Source organism: Triturus cristatus, chromosome 6 (genome assembly GCF_964204655.1).
Source record: "Triturus cristatus chromosome 6, aTriCri1.1, whole genome shotgun sequence".
In the NCBI taxonomy this organism is placed as follows: domain Eukaryota; kingdom Metazoa; phylum Chordata; class Amphibia; order Caudata; family Salamandridae; genus Triturus; species Triturus cristatus.
This window is the reverse complement of record NC_140589.1, coordinates 1562830900-1562849714: the sequence shown is the minus strand read 5'-3', so window position 1 is coordinate 1562849714 and position 18815 is coordinate 1562830900. Positions and strand designations below refer to the sequence as shown.

General features: G+C 44.3%; 1 protein-coding gene across 1 annotated transcript in view; it reads left to right on the top strand.

Annotated features, from left to right (window-relative positions):
- Positions 1–18815, top strand: part of APLF (aprataxin and PNKP like factor) — a 702995-nt gene that overhangs the window by 601972 nt on the left and 82208 nt on the right. Inside the window, exon 9 of the mRNA XM_085612712.1 lies at positions 12089–12135. Within this exon, the coding sequence (XP_085468838.1) occupies positions 12089–12135 (47 nt within the window). The remainder of the gene's footprint in view (positions 1–12088; positions 12136–18815) is intronic.

Sequence of the window (18815 nt, the reverse complement as noted above, 5' to 3'; positions counted from 1 at the left end):
AAAAAAAGGGCAGGTCACACCTATACTAAAGAAAGCTGACGCCACCCCATCTGATCTCAACAACTACCGCCCTATATCCAACATCCCCACTTTGGCGAAACTGTTGGAAAAATGTGTACAAATTCAATTATGCAACCATATTTAGAATTACAGTCACCAATCTGGCTTCCATCAAGGTCACAGCACAGAATCTGCACTCACAGACATTATGGACGACATACTAAAAATGCTTGACCGCAGCGAGTCATGCCTAATGATACTTCTTGACTTATCCTCCACCTTCGATACAGTCAAGCATGACAACCTTTTGTCCCTATTGGAACGAAGGATGGGCCTCTCGGGTACAGTGTTGCAATGGTTCTCCTCCTTTTTAAATAACCGAACACAAAGAATCAAGATGAAGAACTCACTCTCGCAACCCTCCGTGGCCACCCTGGGTGTCCCTCAGGGATCAGCCTTATCACCCATTCTTTTCAACCTACTAATGGAACCTCTGGGGAATGCACTGAAATCAGTGAACATTCTATATCACCTGTATGCGGACGACACCCAACTGTATCTGAAAATCTCCACTCCAGAAGACTTCATTTCCCTCAACGCTATTCTACTGAACATGCAAAGCTGGCTCACTTAAAACCACCTCATGTTGAATACCCAAAAAACGGAATTCATTTTCATCTCTCCACCAAATCACACACCTAAGATAGACCTATGGTTAAAACACCTAACCTCATTTGACTGTGTTCCCCTCATCATTGACTCAGCAAAATCCCTAGAAATCACCATAGACAAACAACTGAATATGCAGTCTCACATCTCTAATGCCACCAAGGGAGCTAATCACAAGTTGAGTATACTAAGGAAACTCAAACCCTTCCTCCCTCAGGCCGATCTAAAAATGTCAGTGCAAGCCCTAGTGCTGCCAAGATTAGACTATGGAAGCACCACTCTTTGCGGTCTCCCCAAATACAAGCTGGCTCCGCTGAGGGCATCACTTAATGCTGCGGCTAGACTGGTATCAGGAACTAAAAGAAATAGCCACATCACTCCGACCCTGAAAGCCCTGAACTGGCTGCCTTACGAGGCAAGAATACACCTAAAGGTGGCCTGCATGACCCACAGAGCAATACATAACAATACACCCAGTTACTTAGCTCCAAAGCTAGAAAGGTCGGGAGGTTGCAGACAACTTCGAAGTGCGAGTACTTTCCTTCTGAATCCTCAATCCTTCCATAAGAAGAGAACTGGTTGCAGAGCTTTCTCAGCGATTGCACCAAAGATTTGGAACTCCTTACCTCCAGTGGTGCGTGGAATCTCTTCCTTTACCGCATTCAAAAAAGAAGTAAAAATAAGACTAATGAACAAATTCACGTCCTAAGTCCTAATTCTAGGCTGACACCGAGTCACCTATACGATCCGCATATCATTGCCTACCTCCGGTGGAATGAATGAGATTATTATATGTAAGATTACTACCACAGCCACTTAATGCTCCAGAACTGTATGTAGTGTAAAGCTTAGTTGGCCACGGGTCCCTATAATATCCATATACTTCATACCCATGGTGAACCGAAGGAGTAGATTATATGGATGTTTATTAGCACAACCACCTAATGCTCAATAAACTGTATATTGTGCAATGTCCTGCTGATTCCGGGTCACCTATTTTTGTTATTCATATATTATATATCTCTTTTGTACGTAATGACACATTCAAATGCTTGTATACTACCTCATCCATTTATGTTTTATACTGTATACTGTAAAACGCTCTGATACCCTCGTGGGTCACGTTCGCGCTATATAAAACTTTATAAATAAATAAAGTAGATCATTTTTATTATCTGAGGATTAGAAGCGATAGATCACTACTGTAGATAGAACAAGCTCAGAAAAGTAAAGTATTGTTGCTCCATAGAGCCTCAGCAGTTAGAAAAAAGTATAGGGCATCTACGTCTCGGTCTTTATCTCTGGCTGTGGAAGTTTATAGAGCCAAGGCACAAACTACCACCCTTTTTGGTTCTGAAATATGGAGCATTATTAATACTATCAATCTAATCCATTGTGAGACTCATTTTATGAGAACCTTGTTGAATATACCTCAAAGCACCCCTTCTGTCCCATTGTACTTTGATTGTGGGGAGAATTGAGGATTTGGCAGCCCTTAGACCTCTCCTCTTTACGATTCGTATTTGATCAACAACCGTGCTCTCCTCGTATAGGAAGGTGGTCGAAGAAATTCTGACCCTAAATAAGGATCATAAGCTTCCATGTCTTATCCATGTAAAGTCTTGGATGTTAAATCTGAGGCTAGAAACATTTTATCATGACCCTTTATCAATCACAAGAGGATTGTGATGGACTGTAGCTCTGTAGCTTAAGCTTTCAGGGGTCATGTCCTTTATGTCTGCCAATATTCTGTGAGTAGTGGTAGTTTAATAGGCTCGATCCTGGCCCATATGCCTACTAACCGCTTTTAAAGTTTCAGGATGCATTTGTCCTCATCATGCTAAAACACTGTCAAGTTTAGATATGTTACTCTGCTAACCAACAGTTTTACATATAAGTGGGCAGGTTTTAATGATTTTATTGCAAATTGTTTGACTTGTATCAATGTTCTGGAAAATGTTTTTCATATTCTGTCTTTCTGCCCGACCTATAAGTATGTTAGGTAAAAAATGGATAAGGCTGCTTTTATCGAATATGGGAACTAGATGTTATGTAACCACTTCTAGAATGCTTCACACTGATCTGAGTGAGCACATTCTTTTTACAGTAAGCACATTTTATATGGTGTTTAGCTTCGAAGAAAGCACCAAAGCCTTTCTTTTTAATTTTAATCTGTTTTATCCTTTTTTAGAGTCTTTCTATTATGGATAAATTATAATAAATGTTATCATGTGTCTTTCATGGGGTATATTCCCTGAAATAAACGGTTGATTGATTGATTGATTGATTGCTTGATTGATTGATTGATTATGAGTATACAAATGACTGGACAAGGAAGTTGTTCAATGGTTGTGATTGATGGTGATTCTTGGCTAGAAAATACCGATTTTAAGATAGAGAAATTGACTGATGCATGATTAGAATAGGCCTTCTCTGCATTTCATTGGTGTTGCAAAAATTGTTCTCACACCCTGTCAAAGATGTCTTGGCTATGCTGATGCAAGGGCTTGAGGGATCTTGCTCATTGTGTGTTTTTGCAACATGAAGGTGGGCAATAGATGTGACCTAGCATATGGTTGCTGCTATTGAATTAAGTGTGTTTACTGGGCAAAATAATTGTAGTTGGCATGCGTAGCCACTGTGTATTAGTTTGTAAGATGGAGAGTACTACATCACACCTACTGTTTAATACTACTACTGTATGATAGAAAAATATGCATCCATTGCTTCTTCTTGGCTAGTTTTCAAAGTGTTTGTATGTCAGTGATGTATCCAACCTACGGCAGGTAGCCAAACGCTGCTGCGTACAGCATTTGGCTGTGAGCAGTGAAGCTTGTGCACAGTGCCTGGCCCTGTGACCAACCCACCACTGCGCGCAGCGTGGGTTGGCCATAAGGTGCGAACTTTGGCTAACCTGCCGTGGGTGGCTATGCAAGCCTAAGACTTAATAGAGACAAACTCTTTTATTGAGTTTTGTTTGTGGTTTTCAAAAGGACCATATTTGGGTTTTGGGTGTATTTTTAGTTTTAACATTTTTATATTAAAGAATTGTTTTTGCCTTTTCTCATTCGCAATTCTGGGATTATCCTCTCCACACAAGATAATGATTTAGCAATACAGTGCAAAGTAGCTGAGGAGGGTATTTTTCTCTTCCACTTGCTGCAGTACAACTTTCACGACATTTTGGATCCTGGCTTGATGGTGTTTTCTTTTTTAATTTTCTTCCAGTAACCGTTCCTTTTCCTGTTTTAATTTGAGGTATTGCGTAATAATAGAAGTGACCAAAAAAATAGATCGCTCTGCCTTCTGCGTAGTTGCTGGCACTTAGCAGGTTACCCTCCTGCCTTCAGTTTTGCCTTTCTAATGGGTATGACAGAAAACTCCAAAATGCTAGAATTCCCCTGACTCTTCTCCAGTGCCACTGTCTCCGTAGTAAAAATCACGTATATTTTCCCTTGGAGAAGCAAAGAGTGTCTTTGGAATCTCCTCTTGTGCTCTCTTTGCTATAGCTAGCTTCAGAAATACCGGTAGCACCTGTTAAGGTCTCATGATCATGTAATAAGAAATGATTGTAATTCTCTCAAAAGAATACTACTCATACTGTTGCAGAATAGTAGAACATTTGTTATTACTTTTATGCTTTCTCTGCCTTTGAGGCTTCCAAATGTAAGTGAATCAATCAGAATTCATAGAGTGGCTAATCATCCGATTGGGTATCCGGGCACTTGTCGATCCAGGAGCTTATTCGAACAGCCAGGTCTTGAGGACCATTCAGTTTCCAGAAGTGCAGTGATGATGTAGTGATGCATGGGGAGGTTACTGCAATGTGAGAGAAGGAGCGTCTTCCACTTCTGCTTCGGTAGATGCGGGCTGTATGAGCAAGTGAAAGAGAGGTGAAGCATAGTCTTCTCTGCGGTTGGTGGAAATTCAGGCAGTGGTTTATGTAGGAGGGTCCTTGGTTTTGTAGAACCTTGTGTGTGTGTGTCAGCAGATTGAATTAGCATCTCTTCTGTACGAGGAGCCAGTGGAGTTGCTTGAGGTGTGATGCAGATTCGTCAGGGAAGGCTGAGGATGAGTCTGGCTGTGGCTTTCTGTATGGTCTGAAGTCTCTGTAGGAGATGTGCGGCGATTCCTATGTAGAGGGCGTTTCCGTAGTCCAGTTGGTTGGTAATAAGGACTTGTGTCACAGTGCATCTCGTGTGTAGGGGTAGCCACTTGAGGATCCTACACAGCATGAGGAGGCAGGCGGCGGAGACAGTGTTGATCTGTGATTTAATGGTGAGTGTGTTGTCAATGATGATTCCGAGGTTTCTAGCGTGATTGGACGGGTGCGTGTGGGTCCTAGATCTGATGGCCTCCAGGAGTCAATCATGTGTTGCTGCAGTTGCCAAAGATCAGTACTTCAGTCTGTGTTCAGCTCCAAGCAGTTGTTCTTCATCCAGTTAGCAACTTTTGTCATGCATCTGTGGAAGTTCTGGGGATGATGGGGTAGTTGGTGAGTGACAGGATGAGTTGGGTGTCGCCTGAGTAGGAAATTATGTTGAGACCATCGGGTCTGACGATGTTGGTCAGCGGGGTCATATATGAGTTGAAGAGCGTGGGTTGAGGGAAGAGCCCTGGGGGACACCGCAGGTTATCTACTTGGGTTCAGAAGTGAATGGTGGGAGGTGGATCCTCTGGGTTTCTCTGGTGAGGAAGGAGGTGATCCATCTGAGCGAATCCCCTTGGATGCCGATGTGGTGGAGACTTTTGATCAGCATGTGGTGAGATACGGTGTCAAAGACTGCCGAAAGTTCAAGGAGGATCAAAGCTGCTGTTTCTCCTTAGTTGCAGAGGGTTCGGTTGTCGTCAGTGGCTGCGATCAGGGCTGTTTCGGTGCTGTGATTGCTATGGAAAGTCGGATTGGGATGCTTTGAGTAGCTGGTTCTGTTCCAGGTATGTCATGAGTTGATTGTTTATGATATTTTCCAGTACCTTCACTGGGAATAGGAGCTGGGAGATTGGCTTGTAGTTTTTGAGTTTTCTGGGGTTGGTGGAGGGTTTTTTGAGTAGTGGTCTGACATCGGTGTGTGAATATAATCAAGTGTGCATGAAAGAAGACATTTTGCAAACTGCCCTCTTAATCACGTAATAATATGGGTAACCACAAATTTAGAGGTCTACTAATAACTACTGTTCCTAAATTCATTAACATGGGTAAATTCTAGAAATACATAGGTTTCCTGTACACCCATTTTTCTTCTTTATATTTTACCATATGAATTGCTCTATAGTCGGTACACAATGAAAAATCATTGTAAAAGGAAACTCAGTTGTTGGATCTGGGTATTATGCGTTTATGGAAAATCTACAAACCCTATATGTACCCTGTATTTACATGTGTTCAATAAAATATGAGCTATGAGTCCCTGTACACAAAGTACTGTTGCTAAATAATAAACTATAGCCCAACTAGTCAAAATTATGACATGAGGCCTCTTGAAAGGTATGTTATCTATATTCAGGAGGAGTATTTTTTTACGGAGTAAAAGTTCTGTTGTTGCTCCCTTTTCTCTGCTCTGCAATGCCAAGTTGCTCCTCCAGCCAGAGTGCATTTATTGTTGCTTTCTGTTTATCCTGGCAGTACTGTGCATGGCCCACTCCTGCTGAAAGAAGCAATAGATGTTTGGCAGCCAAGCCTAGGCGCAAAATACCACAGCTCCCCACATGGCCAAAATAGATAATTTCTCATAGTGAGATTCGAAGTTTCCATGTTGTGTTTTGGGGCCTATTGTGTCACAAGCAAAAGACCCACCCTCACAAGTGGGGTACCATTTTTAGGTCTCGGCCTGGCGAAAGCAGCGCATGCGAATTGATACGATTCTAGAAGTCGTGTCGCGGCTCCGCCTCCAATTTTGATTGGTGCGCGTCGTTTTGCGTCATAAATGATGCAAAACACAGTGTAATGATTGCACCGGAGGTAATCATTACGCTGAGGGTTCCCACCCTGTCCGCTTTTGGCCCGGCCCACTGGGATTTGATCTTTTACTGGCGGCTTTACACACTGTCCTTTAAAAGACAATACGCACTCTTTTCTTTACATTGTCAGCGCCGTCGTCTTTCGCTGCACTTGTTTTTATTTGCATAGGCTTGTGCCCAGCTCGGCCACGCTTATTTAATGTGCCGCGATATTTTGATATTTTTTTTCAGTGCTGGTTTACTTTATTTCGGAGCGCGGCGCCCAATTTAGGGTCATCGCGCTCCGTTTATTTATTTAGTTTAACTTTTTTTTCGAGTGCTTGTTTTTTTAGGTTGAGACATGCGCTGCTCTGTGAGGCATGTTCCTGGACTGCAGTGTCAATGAGAGAAGTCCGGATTCAGTCGCCGTGAGCCCTCAGTACAGCAATAGAGTTCCCCACTCGCATTTCACTGCCGCGGTATTCATCCCTCAGCTGCGAGAAAGCTTCAAGCTTTCTAAGTGCAACATGTCCTCTTAGCCAGTTGTGAATTCAAAGAGCGGAGCCTGTGCATTAAAATCAGCATTGGCGGGGGTGGTTGGACCCGGGCCGAAGGGGCAGCAAGCATCGAGGGACTCACACTTTCAGCATGGGATGGACGCCACTCATCAGGTCGCATCGCCGGCGCTGCGGGAGGGAGAGGCAGTGGCTGCATGCAGCAGTGTGCACTGCAGTCCCGTGCGGACGCGGCCCCTGCAGAGAGACAGTCCAAGCACAACACCGCCCACTGCACGAGCACGCTGCTGTGCTAGCAGGGCTGCACCGTTGTGTGTGTCTGTGTGTGTATGCGTGCTCTGCCTGCCAGCAGGGGCGGACACGCAGCTCCTGTCTGCAGCTCTCTCCGGCCACCATTGTGCACCGAGCCACATAACTCTTTAAAAGGACCTGCCTGCCGAGAAGCACCCCCTGCACACCCAGGTTTGGACAAACGCAGGAGCATACGAAGTTTGTAGTACTTAGTGAATCATGACATGTGAGGCTGCTGGGGTCATCCAAGAGCGGGTATTCGTTAAAACATCCAAGTTAAAGCACACAGCACGTACTCCACCGAAATTCACAAATAATAAACCACAGGGAATACATTCCCCCCACATGGTCCTGTAGCAAAGCATAGAAAATGTAGAGCTCTGGGAAATGATTAAAGTTAGGGATCTTATTTAGGTTTACCCACTGCTTAATTTGTTAAAGGGACCGGAAGTGCAGGGTAATAGAATAAAATACACAAGGTGGTAACAAGACAGGCAGTCATGGTATTCGGCTATGGACTCCAGCTTGTCTTTATTTATTTACAACATTTTAGCTATTGCCATTTTAAATTACAATGCATTTTATTTATGTTTTACAAAAGAAAACCAAAAAACAATGTAATTTACAATGTAAATAGCTCAAAATAATGTCATTGCGAGACCTATTGCATTGTAAATGACAGTGACAATGTTGGAAGGTTCTATCGAGCAAAGATACTTACTTTTGTGGAGAAACATTTCCGTTATTGTGCAGGCTCTGGACTGAATTGTACACATTGGTTGAAAAGTGCCTGCGAGACGCCGTGTTCACTGGAGGGCGGCATGGTGCTACTTCGGATGAATGAAATCACGACTGGCGTTTGTGCACTACACTAACAGGGAAGAGGGCTCTGCACACTCACAATAAAAAACACACCAAACAAACATTACCCTGTTTGTGTACTTTAAGCACAACACTTGGCTGTGCGACGAGTCAGCGCTAGGACACACATGACTGTGTACATAATGTTTAATCCTGAAGTGTCCAAAGACGACTCTTGCTTTGTATAATGTCAGGTACATAAAAGAGTATGGGGCGGGGAGGTTCCATTGTGGTTCGTTATTGGAATTGAAGACAAACTGGTATATTTGAAGACGCGTTCTGTGTTTTTTTTAAGCTTCATGTTGCTGTTTATGTGGGAGTCTGGGTACAGAGTGCGTGCGCTCTCTCAGAGTCTGTAAACACACGCTGTGTCTGAGACTGATCCAGAAGTGTCCTCCCCTGGGAACCTCTCTGCAATAAGTCTCGCCTTTCATTACGTTAAAGCCATTTGCTTTTCTATACAATACCATTAGCAAAGCAAATGACTTTAACTTAAACAAAGGCGAGACCTATTGCATTTTCAATGCTTGTTATCATGTGTGGTTTTAGCCATTGAATTGGTAGCGCATTTTGGGTACGAAAGCATCATGGGATCCTTGCAAGTCACACCATGCTGGTCTCTTCTTCGTATCTAGTTTTCAGAAATGTTTAGGCCTGGTAGGTTTACCTGGGTGATGTCCGAATACCGCAGGAACCCTCTGTGCCAAAATATATAATTTTTTTCTTGGCAAAATGTGATGCCGAAATACAGAATTGTATAACATTTGATATTATAAGCTGAATTTCGCCCCATTTTGAACTTCTAAATATAAGCCAGTGTGCAAGAAAGGACCCATTTTACAAAATGAACTCTGAATCACATGAAAATGTGGGTTAGCCCAAATTCAGAGTTGTACCATAACTGCTATTCATAAACTCAGCATTTTGTGCACATTTCGAAAATACATATGTTTCCCTAATACACATTTTTCATTCATTAGCTTTTTTTTCCCCCCGAAGTTTTATATAGCGCGAACTTTACCCGAAATCAGATATCAGAGCGCTTTACATGAGCACCAGTTGCATTACATGAGGACACATTCATTTTTGTTTGGCACGGGGAGATGAAGTGATTTGTCCAGAATCACAGGATGTTGAGCGTCGTTGCCCAGACTTTACCATATGACTTGAATAGTTTTTACACAATATACAATCATTATAAGCTGTAGCTCAGTTGTTGGCTCTAAGTATCACATGTTTTTGGGCAACCAACAAACACTATATATTCCTATGACCAGAAGGGTCTGGCGGATTTTAAGGTATGATACTTTTGTAAACATGCCATGAGGGCAAAAATAACAGATGGAAAGGCTGTCACGGATTTCCATTATTTCGGACTTATTTTCATGATTTTTTGTATTCGATTGATTAGTTTCTAGTTTTCAGAATACATACCTTTCCTAGTTCACCCATGAGATTCATTCGTGTTTCTACCACAACCTTCAAGTAGTAACTAAAAGCCATAAAAAAAGACAAAATGGACTACCACTTTGAAAAAAGCAAACAAGCTGATAATTGTTTATGAACTGTCCTTTTTCCTGAAAGCTGGGCAGATGGAGATCTTAGCACAGCAAACCTTTTGTGGGTGACTTTTTTTTAGGAAAGATCCATATATTTTCTGTGCTTTAAAACAAGGTTTTAAAATATTTTACAGAATTATTCTTTTTTTTGTTAATTCTGTTTATTGACATTTAGCACTTCGATATTCATGTAAAAACATATGACTGAAGGGGTACTATCGCTGAGGTGTGAGTGTTTGATTGGTTCTGGTGCTCCGTCCATCACCACCCCCTTTTGTACCGCTTTGAGACGAGAGGACCAGCTGACGGGTTGTGTATCGACACCCGGATGTGGAAACCTAGGCACAGAGGAGGCTGGTCCGCTGCTGGCACTATAAGTCTTTTTATACCTACAACCAGGAATTAGTGAATTGTCACATCTTCAGCCAATTAAGTCACCAGGAGTGATTGCTCTTTCTCCATAGGGGATATGCATCTTGGCCTGCATAGGACCTTAAACCATCGCATACCTAACATGATATAGGAACCTGTCTCTCAGAACAGAGGGCAGGAACCACTCAATTTGGCAGTAAAAAGACTGACACAGCATTTGCTGCATTACGTTCTTGATTTCATTCGGGAGCACATCATTGAGAGTGATCTGACTTACCTGTAGTTCCTCGAAGAGGGAGGTTTTAATTGCTTATACACCTTTTGTCCTGAGGAAGGTGGGGTTTATAATTCCAAGACCACCGAAATGCGTCGAAGCTGAAAAATTACTGGATCCAACCACGAGAACGATTACTGTAACAAGCTATGATGGACAGTAATGATGACGTGCAATCCATGTGAGAAGTTGGATCAGGTTCTGTAACAGTACCTCTTAGACTGTACACTAGGGTCTCCCTGTTAGGTGTTCATGGTTTTCATTTTATCACATATTTTTATGTAAAACGTTTCTTTATTGAAAATTGACATATTGTTTTTATTGTTCATAGGCTTGTCACAACCAGTATAATGTATTGGTTTTAAATGTACATTGGATATATTGTGTCTCTTATGAAGTATTTGGTTTTTAATGTACATCAGATGTTTTGTGTTTCTTATGAATTGTAAGGTAACAAAGGTTTTTAGATGTGAAGTGTAATCTTCAAAATATGCTCCTTTTTTATGTGAATAAAGCCTCTGACGCTACATTTTTGGGCCTGGTGGTATTTTAGTTAGTGGTTCTAGTGTATGTGTACTCCCCGTTTGTAGGGATCTATGAGCCTGAGTGAATTGTGTTTGTGTGAATCCAAGCTCTTTCTCCTTTCCAAGGGACATATTTTGCCTTCACTACAACATATGACAACGCCAGTGTATACATTACGATTATATGTCCTTTTCTGATCACATTGCAGAGCGGGTTCCAATAAGCCTGTGGAGTGCTTAGCACTGAGAATCAGGATACACATGTTGTGATGTACTATGTCTGCGTCCTTCTTATCACGGGTACTATGGCGTGGCATAGGAAATCCCATGCTGTCCAAGAGTGTTATGCTACAGATCTGAACTGTGGGAGTGGGGTGTAGCTGAGTGAAACTCTGCTGCCCTCTCCCCGATGTGAACCAGTGTACTCGGTGTACTATGTGCAGGAGAGTTCTTATATGTGTGTACCAGCCCCACTAAGTGACCCCGGGACAGAATTATTAATTATTTTTTTTTTTAGAGAAAATTGGTATCGTTTGGCTACTTTCATGGTTCCTTGCACGGGAATCCACAAACCGTGGATGGCTTTAGACTCTCAAACATGGGGGGGGGGGGGGGGGGGGGGGATGTGCAAATTTGGCTTGGATACCTTTAGTGGATAAAAAGCTATGGAGGATTGAGCATGAAATGCATCAAACATAAAAAAGGACTCAGCAGAAGGGGTGGAAATGCCTCAGAAACTATGGGATGATGTGGCAGTCTACGATTTGTTCCAGGGAACCTTGTGACTCGACCGTCAGCATCTTGACATGTGTAACGCATACAGACTCCAGTTATATTTTATAATTAATGTAATATTACAAATGAGCTTTCCTTTGAAAGTCGCTACAGAGTCATGAACATGAAAGGTTTTCACTCTGACCTGATTTTATCAGTGTATTTAATTTAGCTAACTTTGTATGTTTTATTTCATGCTGCTTGACTCTTTATATGCTGCTGAAGTTCTTTGCCATTTTCTTAAAACCTTCAGATTTCAGTGCATGCAGTTGTTTTGGTCTAATTTACGTGTACTATAATTTGCTATTTTAGGAAGAATCCACAACACAAGCTAGAATATAAGCACACGAAATCCCCAGGTAAGCCTTTTCTTTGTTTTTCAGTTTGAATCTATTTATTAAAATGTTTAGATAAATTAACAAAATCAGTTAAGTACATTAATAATGAAAATAAAAGAGGGCTAACAATATTGTACAAAGAAAAAAATAAGCAGAACCTTTAGTCCATTAACATAATCTTGAAAGTTTGTATTGTTATATGAATAATGAAGCACCTTCATTTTTTTAAAAGATTGCTGATACTGTGCATTAATACTGTGCTTTAAAACCGGGTTTTAAAATATTTGACAGAATTATTCATTTTACTGCCAAAGTTTAGAATTTGTTCCCAATTTGTCATCATTTCCTGATTTCCGTACGAGTTTAAAGGGAGAATGCCCTCGTTTTACATTATTTCTTATTTTACTGTTTTTGTCTAGTGATATTCTTTTAACTTCATGAAGAGCATTGGCCTTCGTTATTTTAAGAACACCTGTATACTTGCCAATAATCTTTGACCATAAGAAGGTGTGACTTTTAACGTTTTAAATAACTATGTTAGATAATAAGACCGTGCTAGTACTTACGTCTCTCAAACTTTAGCCCAGTGATGCATGATAATAAATCTGATTTCTGAATTCTACACGCGTATAAACACTTATCTGTGTTCACCTAACAGGTTCAATCTTTTGCTTTCACAATATGAAGATTTTCAGAAATCTGCGGGCTGTAGTTTCGTCTTTATTGTATCTACCAATTAAGCTGTTCTGTTTTCTAGTCACATTTCTGTTTTTCACATTTTCCTCCCAGCGACTTGCCATAAGATTGGTGGTTATTCCGCCATCAATCAATCCCTGTTTTTTAGGTCTCGCCTGACCCAGCACATGCGCTGGTCTGGCGAGACTTATTGAGAGGGCTCCAAAAAGTGCTACCAGGCCAGCCTAGAGCTACAGTGCATGTGCGCGGGCGCGCGCGTCACTTTTACCGCTATTACTTTCACTTTAGCGGCCGCACGGCCGCTTTGATGTTTGATAGCGATCACTTTCACTTTTGCGGCCGCCTGGCATAGCCAATAGGTCTCGCTTTTGGGACCTTATAAGTGTTTAGTTATGTAACTGTTGCATGGCTAAACACTTATTTAACCCCTTCCCTGCTCATGACGGAATCACTCCGTCATGAGCCACGGGTGCCGTGTGCTCATGACGGAGTGGTTCCGTCATGCCGCGGCCGTTGGCGGCCGCTCCTCCCACGCGGCGCTAATTCCCCGCCTGTGCGGGCGATTAGCGCAGTGGGCGGAGTCGTGGCGGAACCACTCCGTCATGAGCACAGCTCAACCGTGACTCATGACGGAGTGGCTCCGTCATGAGTACAGCGCCACCGCGCTGCCCCCAAACCCCCCCCCAGCGCTGCGGCGGAATTCCTGCCGCAGCCAAGGGGTTAATATATGTCTTTATTGACAGCTGTTGGTTATATACAGAATCTGATATGGCAAACCTCATAATACTCCTTACAATGGCAAAAAAGGTCAACGGCCATACCACAGGATGTTGTACCATAAAGGACTCTGTTCAGGAGACGAGATCTCAATAATGGATTATAGTCTAATGGTAACACGTCCCATTGGGCAGCAGTGCATCATAATCCAGTATCTGGGTTGCAACGAAGAAACAGCAAAAACAGTACATGTTATCTAGATAACAAGCTTCGTTACCAGATATCGGTTCTGGTGAAACCTGTGATCCTCCCACCCGTACCCACCCTTTTAGCTTCAGTGTAAGTGATAGTTCATATCTCATGTGGAATCCCCATCGCAGTCCCAAACCCATTCATCACAGAACTCCCAAGCAGATTATCTATTAGGTCCAAGTTGACAAGTGATCCCATCCCGCATCAGTGCCACTCTTCCCTTCCACTCAATTGTTCAGGTGCAGGCTGAGGCTGACCAGGGGGCTCCAGCAGTGTCTCTGTCCTTGCACTCCAGGCAAGCAGAACATCCTCTGCCTTCTCATCTCCCCTGGTCCTCCTCATATTTCTATCTTCTGCCCCTACCCACTCCAGCAGATCGTTCTCCTAGGCATCCCGTTTAAGGGGCTGAGATCCTATCCAGTGTATTGCTATGTGCCTTTTCAACACTGTAAGGCCTAGCAGAGTAAAGCGCCTGCTCAATCGCCATTTCTGATCCTGCTGGAGGAGCCCCAACAGACACTTATTGACCATGCGTGTCATATCCCACCCTGACGCACGTTTAAGCTGGGTCAGAATCTCAAGCCAGTGGGAGGCTATAACTGGGAAGTGCCAGACCATATGTAGGAAATCCGCCTCCGCGGCCTCACAGCTAGAGCAGCGCCGATCTCTAGATGCATAAATGAGGTGCAGTCATTTGGGGAAAGTTAGGTCATATGTACTATATTATACTGTATTTGTTTGAACCTAGCGCTCACTAACACGCTACGGACACCCGCATCTATTTTGGACCAGTCCTTGTGTGAGATTTTCTCTTAGATGCTGCCATGTTTCCTCTATGTTTAGTAGATTTATTGGCCTATCTGTATGCATTGCACAATAGAGATGAGTTATAAGCCTGCGACCTACTGCCATTGACAGCATAGTTACAAGTGTATGAGTGGTTTCAGGAGCCTCCGGGAACATCGGCCATAGCTGGTGCACTGTGGCAGCGATTTTAGCATATTGGACCCAAGTCAAATGTCTCCATCTTTTTCTGGAGGGTAATGAATCAACCTTCTGGGTATAGGTCAGATAGCATTATACAGAACCCTTCCTGACACTGTTCAAAAGGACGTATTATCCAGATGTGCAGGTTGGGGCAAAGGGTGCCCTCTTTATTACCCGGTGCACCGTCCGTTCCAAAAGCCTGGCCATCAGACAAATCAAATATGGGAAATCGTGAGACAGTCCCTCCCCCACGCATCAAGAGTGTCCCAAGCAGGTTTCCTTCATGGGTGCACCCCTGCAGAGACCTCTCCCATTTGGGTTCCCCATCCAGCCATTATAAAGCATGTTGTAATTGGGCTGCCAGGTAGTAGAGTTCCGTATCAGGAACTTCCATTCCCCCTTTGTCCCATTCCCTGCTGAATGTGGCAAGTCATATATGACATCTTTTGCCATTCCAGAGGAGCTCCACTAAAGTGAGTCTAATTCATGTAACATGCTTTGTTAAGGTTAAGTGCATGACATACAAGCACCTCAGCAGTACCGTCATTTTTATGAGCGCTATCTTTCCCATCAAAGATAAATGCGATGAATTCCAGAACCGGATTGAGGGACATAAACCATCCAGTACTTTTCCCATATTATAATCATAAGACTGTTGCTCATCATGTGTGATTTGTATGCCCAAGTACATGACCTTGTCTATCCTCCAGGGCAAGCTCAACTCCAGTAGTCGTTCTCCAGGTAATCCGGTGAGTTGACCCAACGGAAATAGAACAGACTTGGTCAAATTAATCTGGAGTCCAGAGAATTCCCAGATCTCTCTCATTACGTTTAGCATTATCGGGACGGAGAAGTCTAGTTGGCGCTACTAAATCATGGCATCATCAGCATACAGTGATACTATGTGCTCCGTAGTTCCTACCTGTATACCCCAGCCACTGAGGGTCTGCTGAAGTCTAAAGCAAATGGCTCCATCGCGATGGTGAAAATCAATGAAGACCGTAGGCATCCCTTTCGGGTGCCTTGCTGTAAGGCTATCTCCGCCGAGATGTAGCGTCCCGTGCACACTCTTGCCTGTGGGTTTGTATAGATCAGTTAAATCCAGTTTATAAATTGTGGCCCCAGTCCCATTCTATGGAGCACCTACCAAATATAATCACACGTCACAGAGTCAAAGGCTTGCTCAATATCTAAAAAAGCAAGAGCTTATGGGTCTTCAAGTAGCTCTGGTGCATGCATAACGTGCGCAAGCTGACGTAGGTAAAGTGTGTTCTTCTGAGGGATGAAGCTCGATTGATGCTCATGTATTAGTTGCGGAAAATAAGGAAGCAGCTTTGCCACCAACACATGGCTAAGAAGCTTGAGGTCAACATTCAGCATAGAGAGGGACCGCTATGATTCTGTCTCCATGGGGTCCTTACTTGGCTTTGGGATTACCACTATTAAGGTCTGTTTCATTGACTGTGGAAGTTCCCGCTTTTCGAGAGTCTCGGCAAACAACCCATCAATTCCTGTTGCCTTGTTATTGGCTGTTCTTTGTTTATGTTATTTAAATGCCAGCTGCATTTTGGACAGCCACACAGAGATATTCTTTTAATTTTATTCTAGCTTGGGGTGAGCCCAAGCCTGTATTTTAGCCAAATTTTCTTGCAGGTGTTTTCTTTTCTTTCTCACATTTTTCCTTCCCTTTGATCTACCTGGAAGTGACACACTCTTTCTAGATATCTTATACTTATGCCTGGTTGTGGGTGATTCCTTCTTCTTAAAAGGCCTGAGTGATGGTTGCCATGCTGATGCATGTAGGGATGTGCTGGCATCACGTTTATGGCAAGCCCATCTTTTCCCATCTGGTCTCCTAGTGGCCCAGGAGCACAACATAGCTGCATCTAAGTGCTTCATGCATTCAGCCACTGATGAAGCCACTCCATTTAAGCCACCTTGAGGTTCTCCGTGGGTTTTCCTGTACATGTAACACTCGCCAAGTCATGATGGGATAAGTTGGAGGAATTGATAATGATCTGTGGACGATGGTCGCTCTCAAAGCGTGAAACACGGTGGTAATTTTCTACTCGAGGGAACATTTCAGCATTACAGATGGTATAGTCAAGAAAGGAACAGGTTTTCCCACCAGATCCTGACGAATTTGGAGGTGTATCTTGTGGAAAGCGACCATTCAATACTTTATAGCCCACGCAACTAAGTTACAGGACCAAATATTGGCCCAATGGACTTCGTGGACAACACCCTTGACTTAGTTTGCTCTGTGACATTCTCCCTCTTTTTCTGAGAGAGCGTCCCCGCTCTCCGCTGCAGTCAGCCTTTGCTTGGGACGGGTCTGCGGCAACAGCGGCTCCTCTCCCGGACATGGCTCCCATGTTAGCGGCTTCAGGCAGGCTGTCAGGTGACGCCAGTACTCGCTCTGCCCTCTTCCGGGCCGATGCCACCGCGATTACTTACTGGTTGCCTGAGGCAACGACGGGGAGGCTTCTGGTGGGCGGGACCACCCAGAAGGATTCCGCCAGCTGCCGGCAATGTAATGGGAGCACCCCAGGGACCAAGGGGTCAGTGCTTACCCGGCACCGGTCTTGAACCAAAAACTAATATAAACAAAAGGCAGGAGGGAGTGCTTATTTTCACGTTGTCACTGCAGATTGAGCCCACACCACGGGCTCAAGTAACCCACACAAAGCGCTCCACCTGCGCTTATCCATGCTGAAAGGGATATCGCTGAAAATAGTGCTCAGTAAGTACTATGCGCTCCTCATACGCACTTTTGAAATAAAAGCCCAGTCCTTCTAAAAATCCAGGCAGGAGCAGTAACTGCAGGCCAAACCACCGCTCATACAGAAGAGGCAGTGCTCCTCACACAGTCCTTCCGCTCTTCTTCTTGGCAGGGTCCTCTTGTTCCTTGAAGTAATCTAAAGTCCTGGGGTTTTAGGTGTAATACTTACACTCCAAAATGTCATTGTTCTCCTTGTGGCAAGAGTCTCTGAACCCAGCCCAAACCAGTCCTGTCCTCCCTTGTGCAGCATGACCACAGGGGGCAGAGACAGCATTTTGAAAAAGTAGACACCAGCTATTCAGGTGCAAGCTAAACTCCTCCCACCACTCTAAATGCAGGGCAGATCTATTCAGCCCTGCTATGAGTCACACAGGCAAGGCAGGGCACATCTCATCCCGCCCAGTGACTTTCTAAAGTGAATGCACATCCCAGCTCCTGTCACTCAAACACCAGATGTTGAATATATAAACAGCCAGAGGCACACAGAATGGTAAAGTAAGAAAATGCCCACTTTCTAAAAGTGAAGAGGAAAACTAGGACATCAGTCTTAGACAGAGAGTGCACTACTACATACACTCAAAGAGTGTCTCACACTTTGGTGCCGATTACGATCCGGCAAAAACCGGGTACGAACCGTCGTACGGAGGCTTTTTACCGTCCGACTCGTACCCGGTCGTAAAACTTCACAAACATGCAATCACGATTCGCACGGAAACACCATTTCCGTACGAGTCGTACAAAACACCGGCCGACGAAAAGATACATACAAATGGGATCCGGGGAAGGCGCCGACGTGACGTCGGGACGCTTCCAGGCCGCGTTTCACGAACCAGGAATTACGATTCGAACCGACAGCAGTCCGGACGGCAATATTTTTACGGCACCCAAAAAGTGCCGGAAATGCGAAGTACGGCGCGAAACGACCAGAGTAGGTGGGCCGGTAAGCGCCGTACCCCCCCCCCCCCAGCCCCCGCATGTACGCGCCGTACCCCCCCCAGCCCCCGCATGTACACGCCGTACCCCCCCAGCCCCCGCATGCACGCGCCGTACCCCCCCCGCCCCCGCATGTACGCGCCGTACCCCCCCAGCCCCCGCATGTACGCGCCGTACCCCCCCCAGCCCCCGCATGTACGCGCCGTACCCCCCTAGCCCCCGCATGCACGCGCCGTACCCCCCCCGCCCCAGCATGTACGTACCCCCCCGCCCCCGCATGTACGCGCCGTACCCCCCGTGTATGTACACCCGAGTACGCGCCGTACCCCCCGTG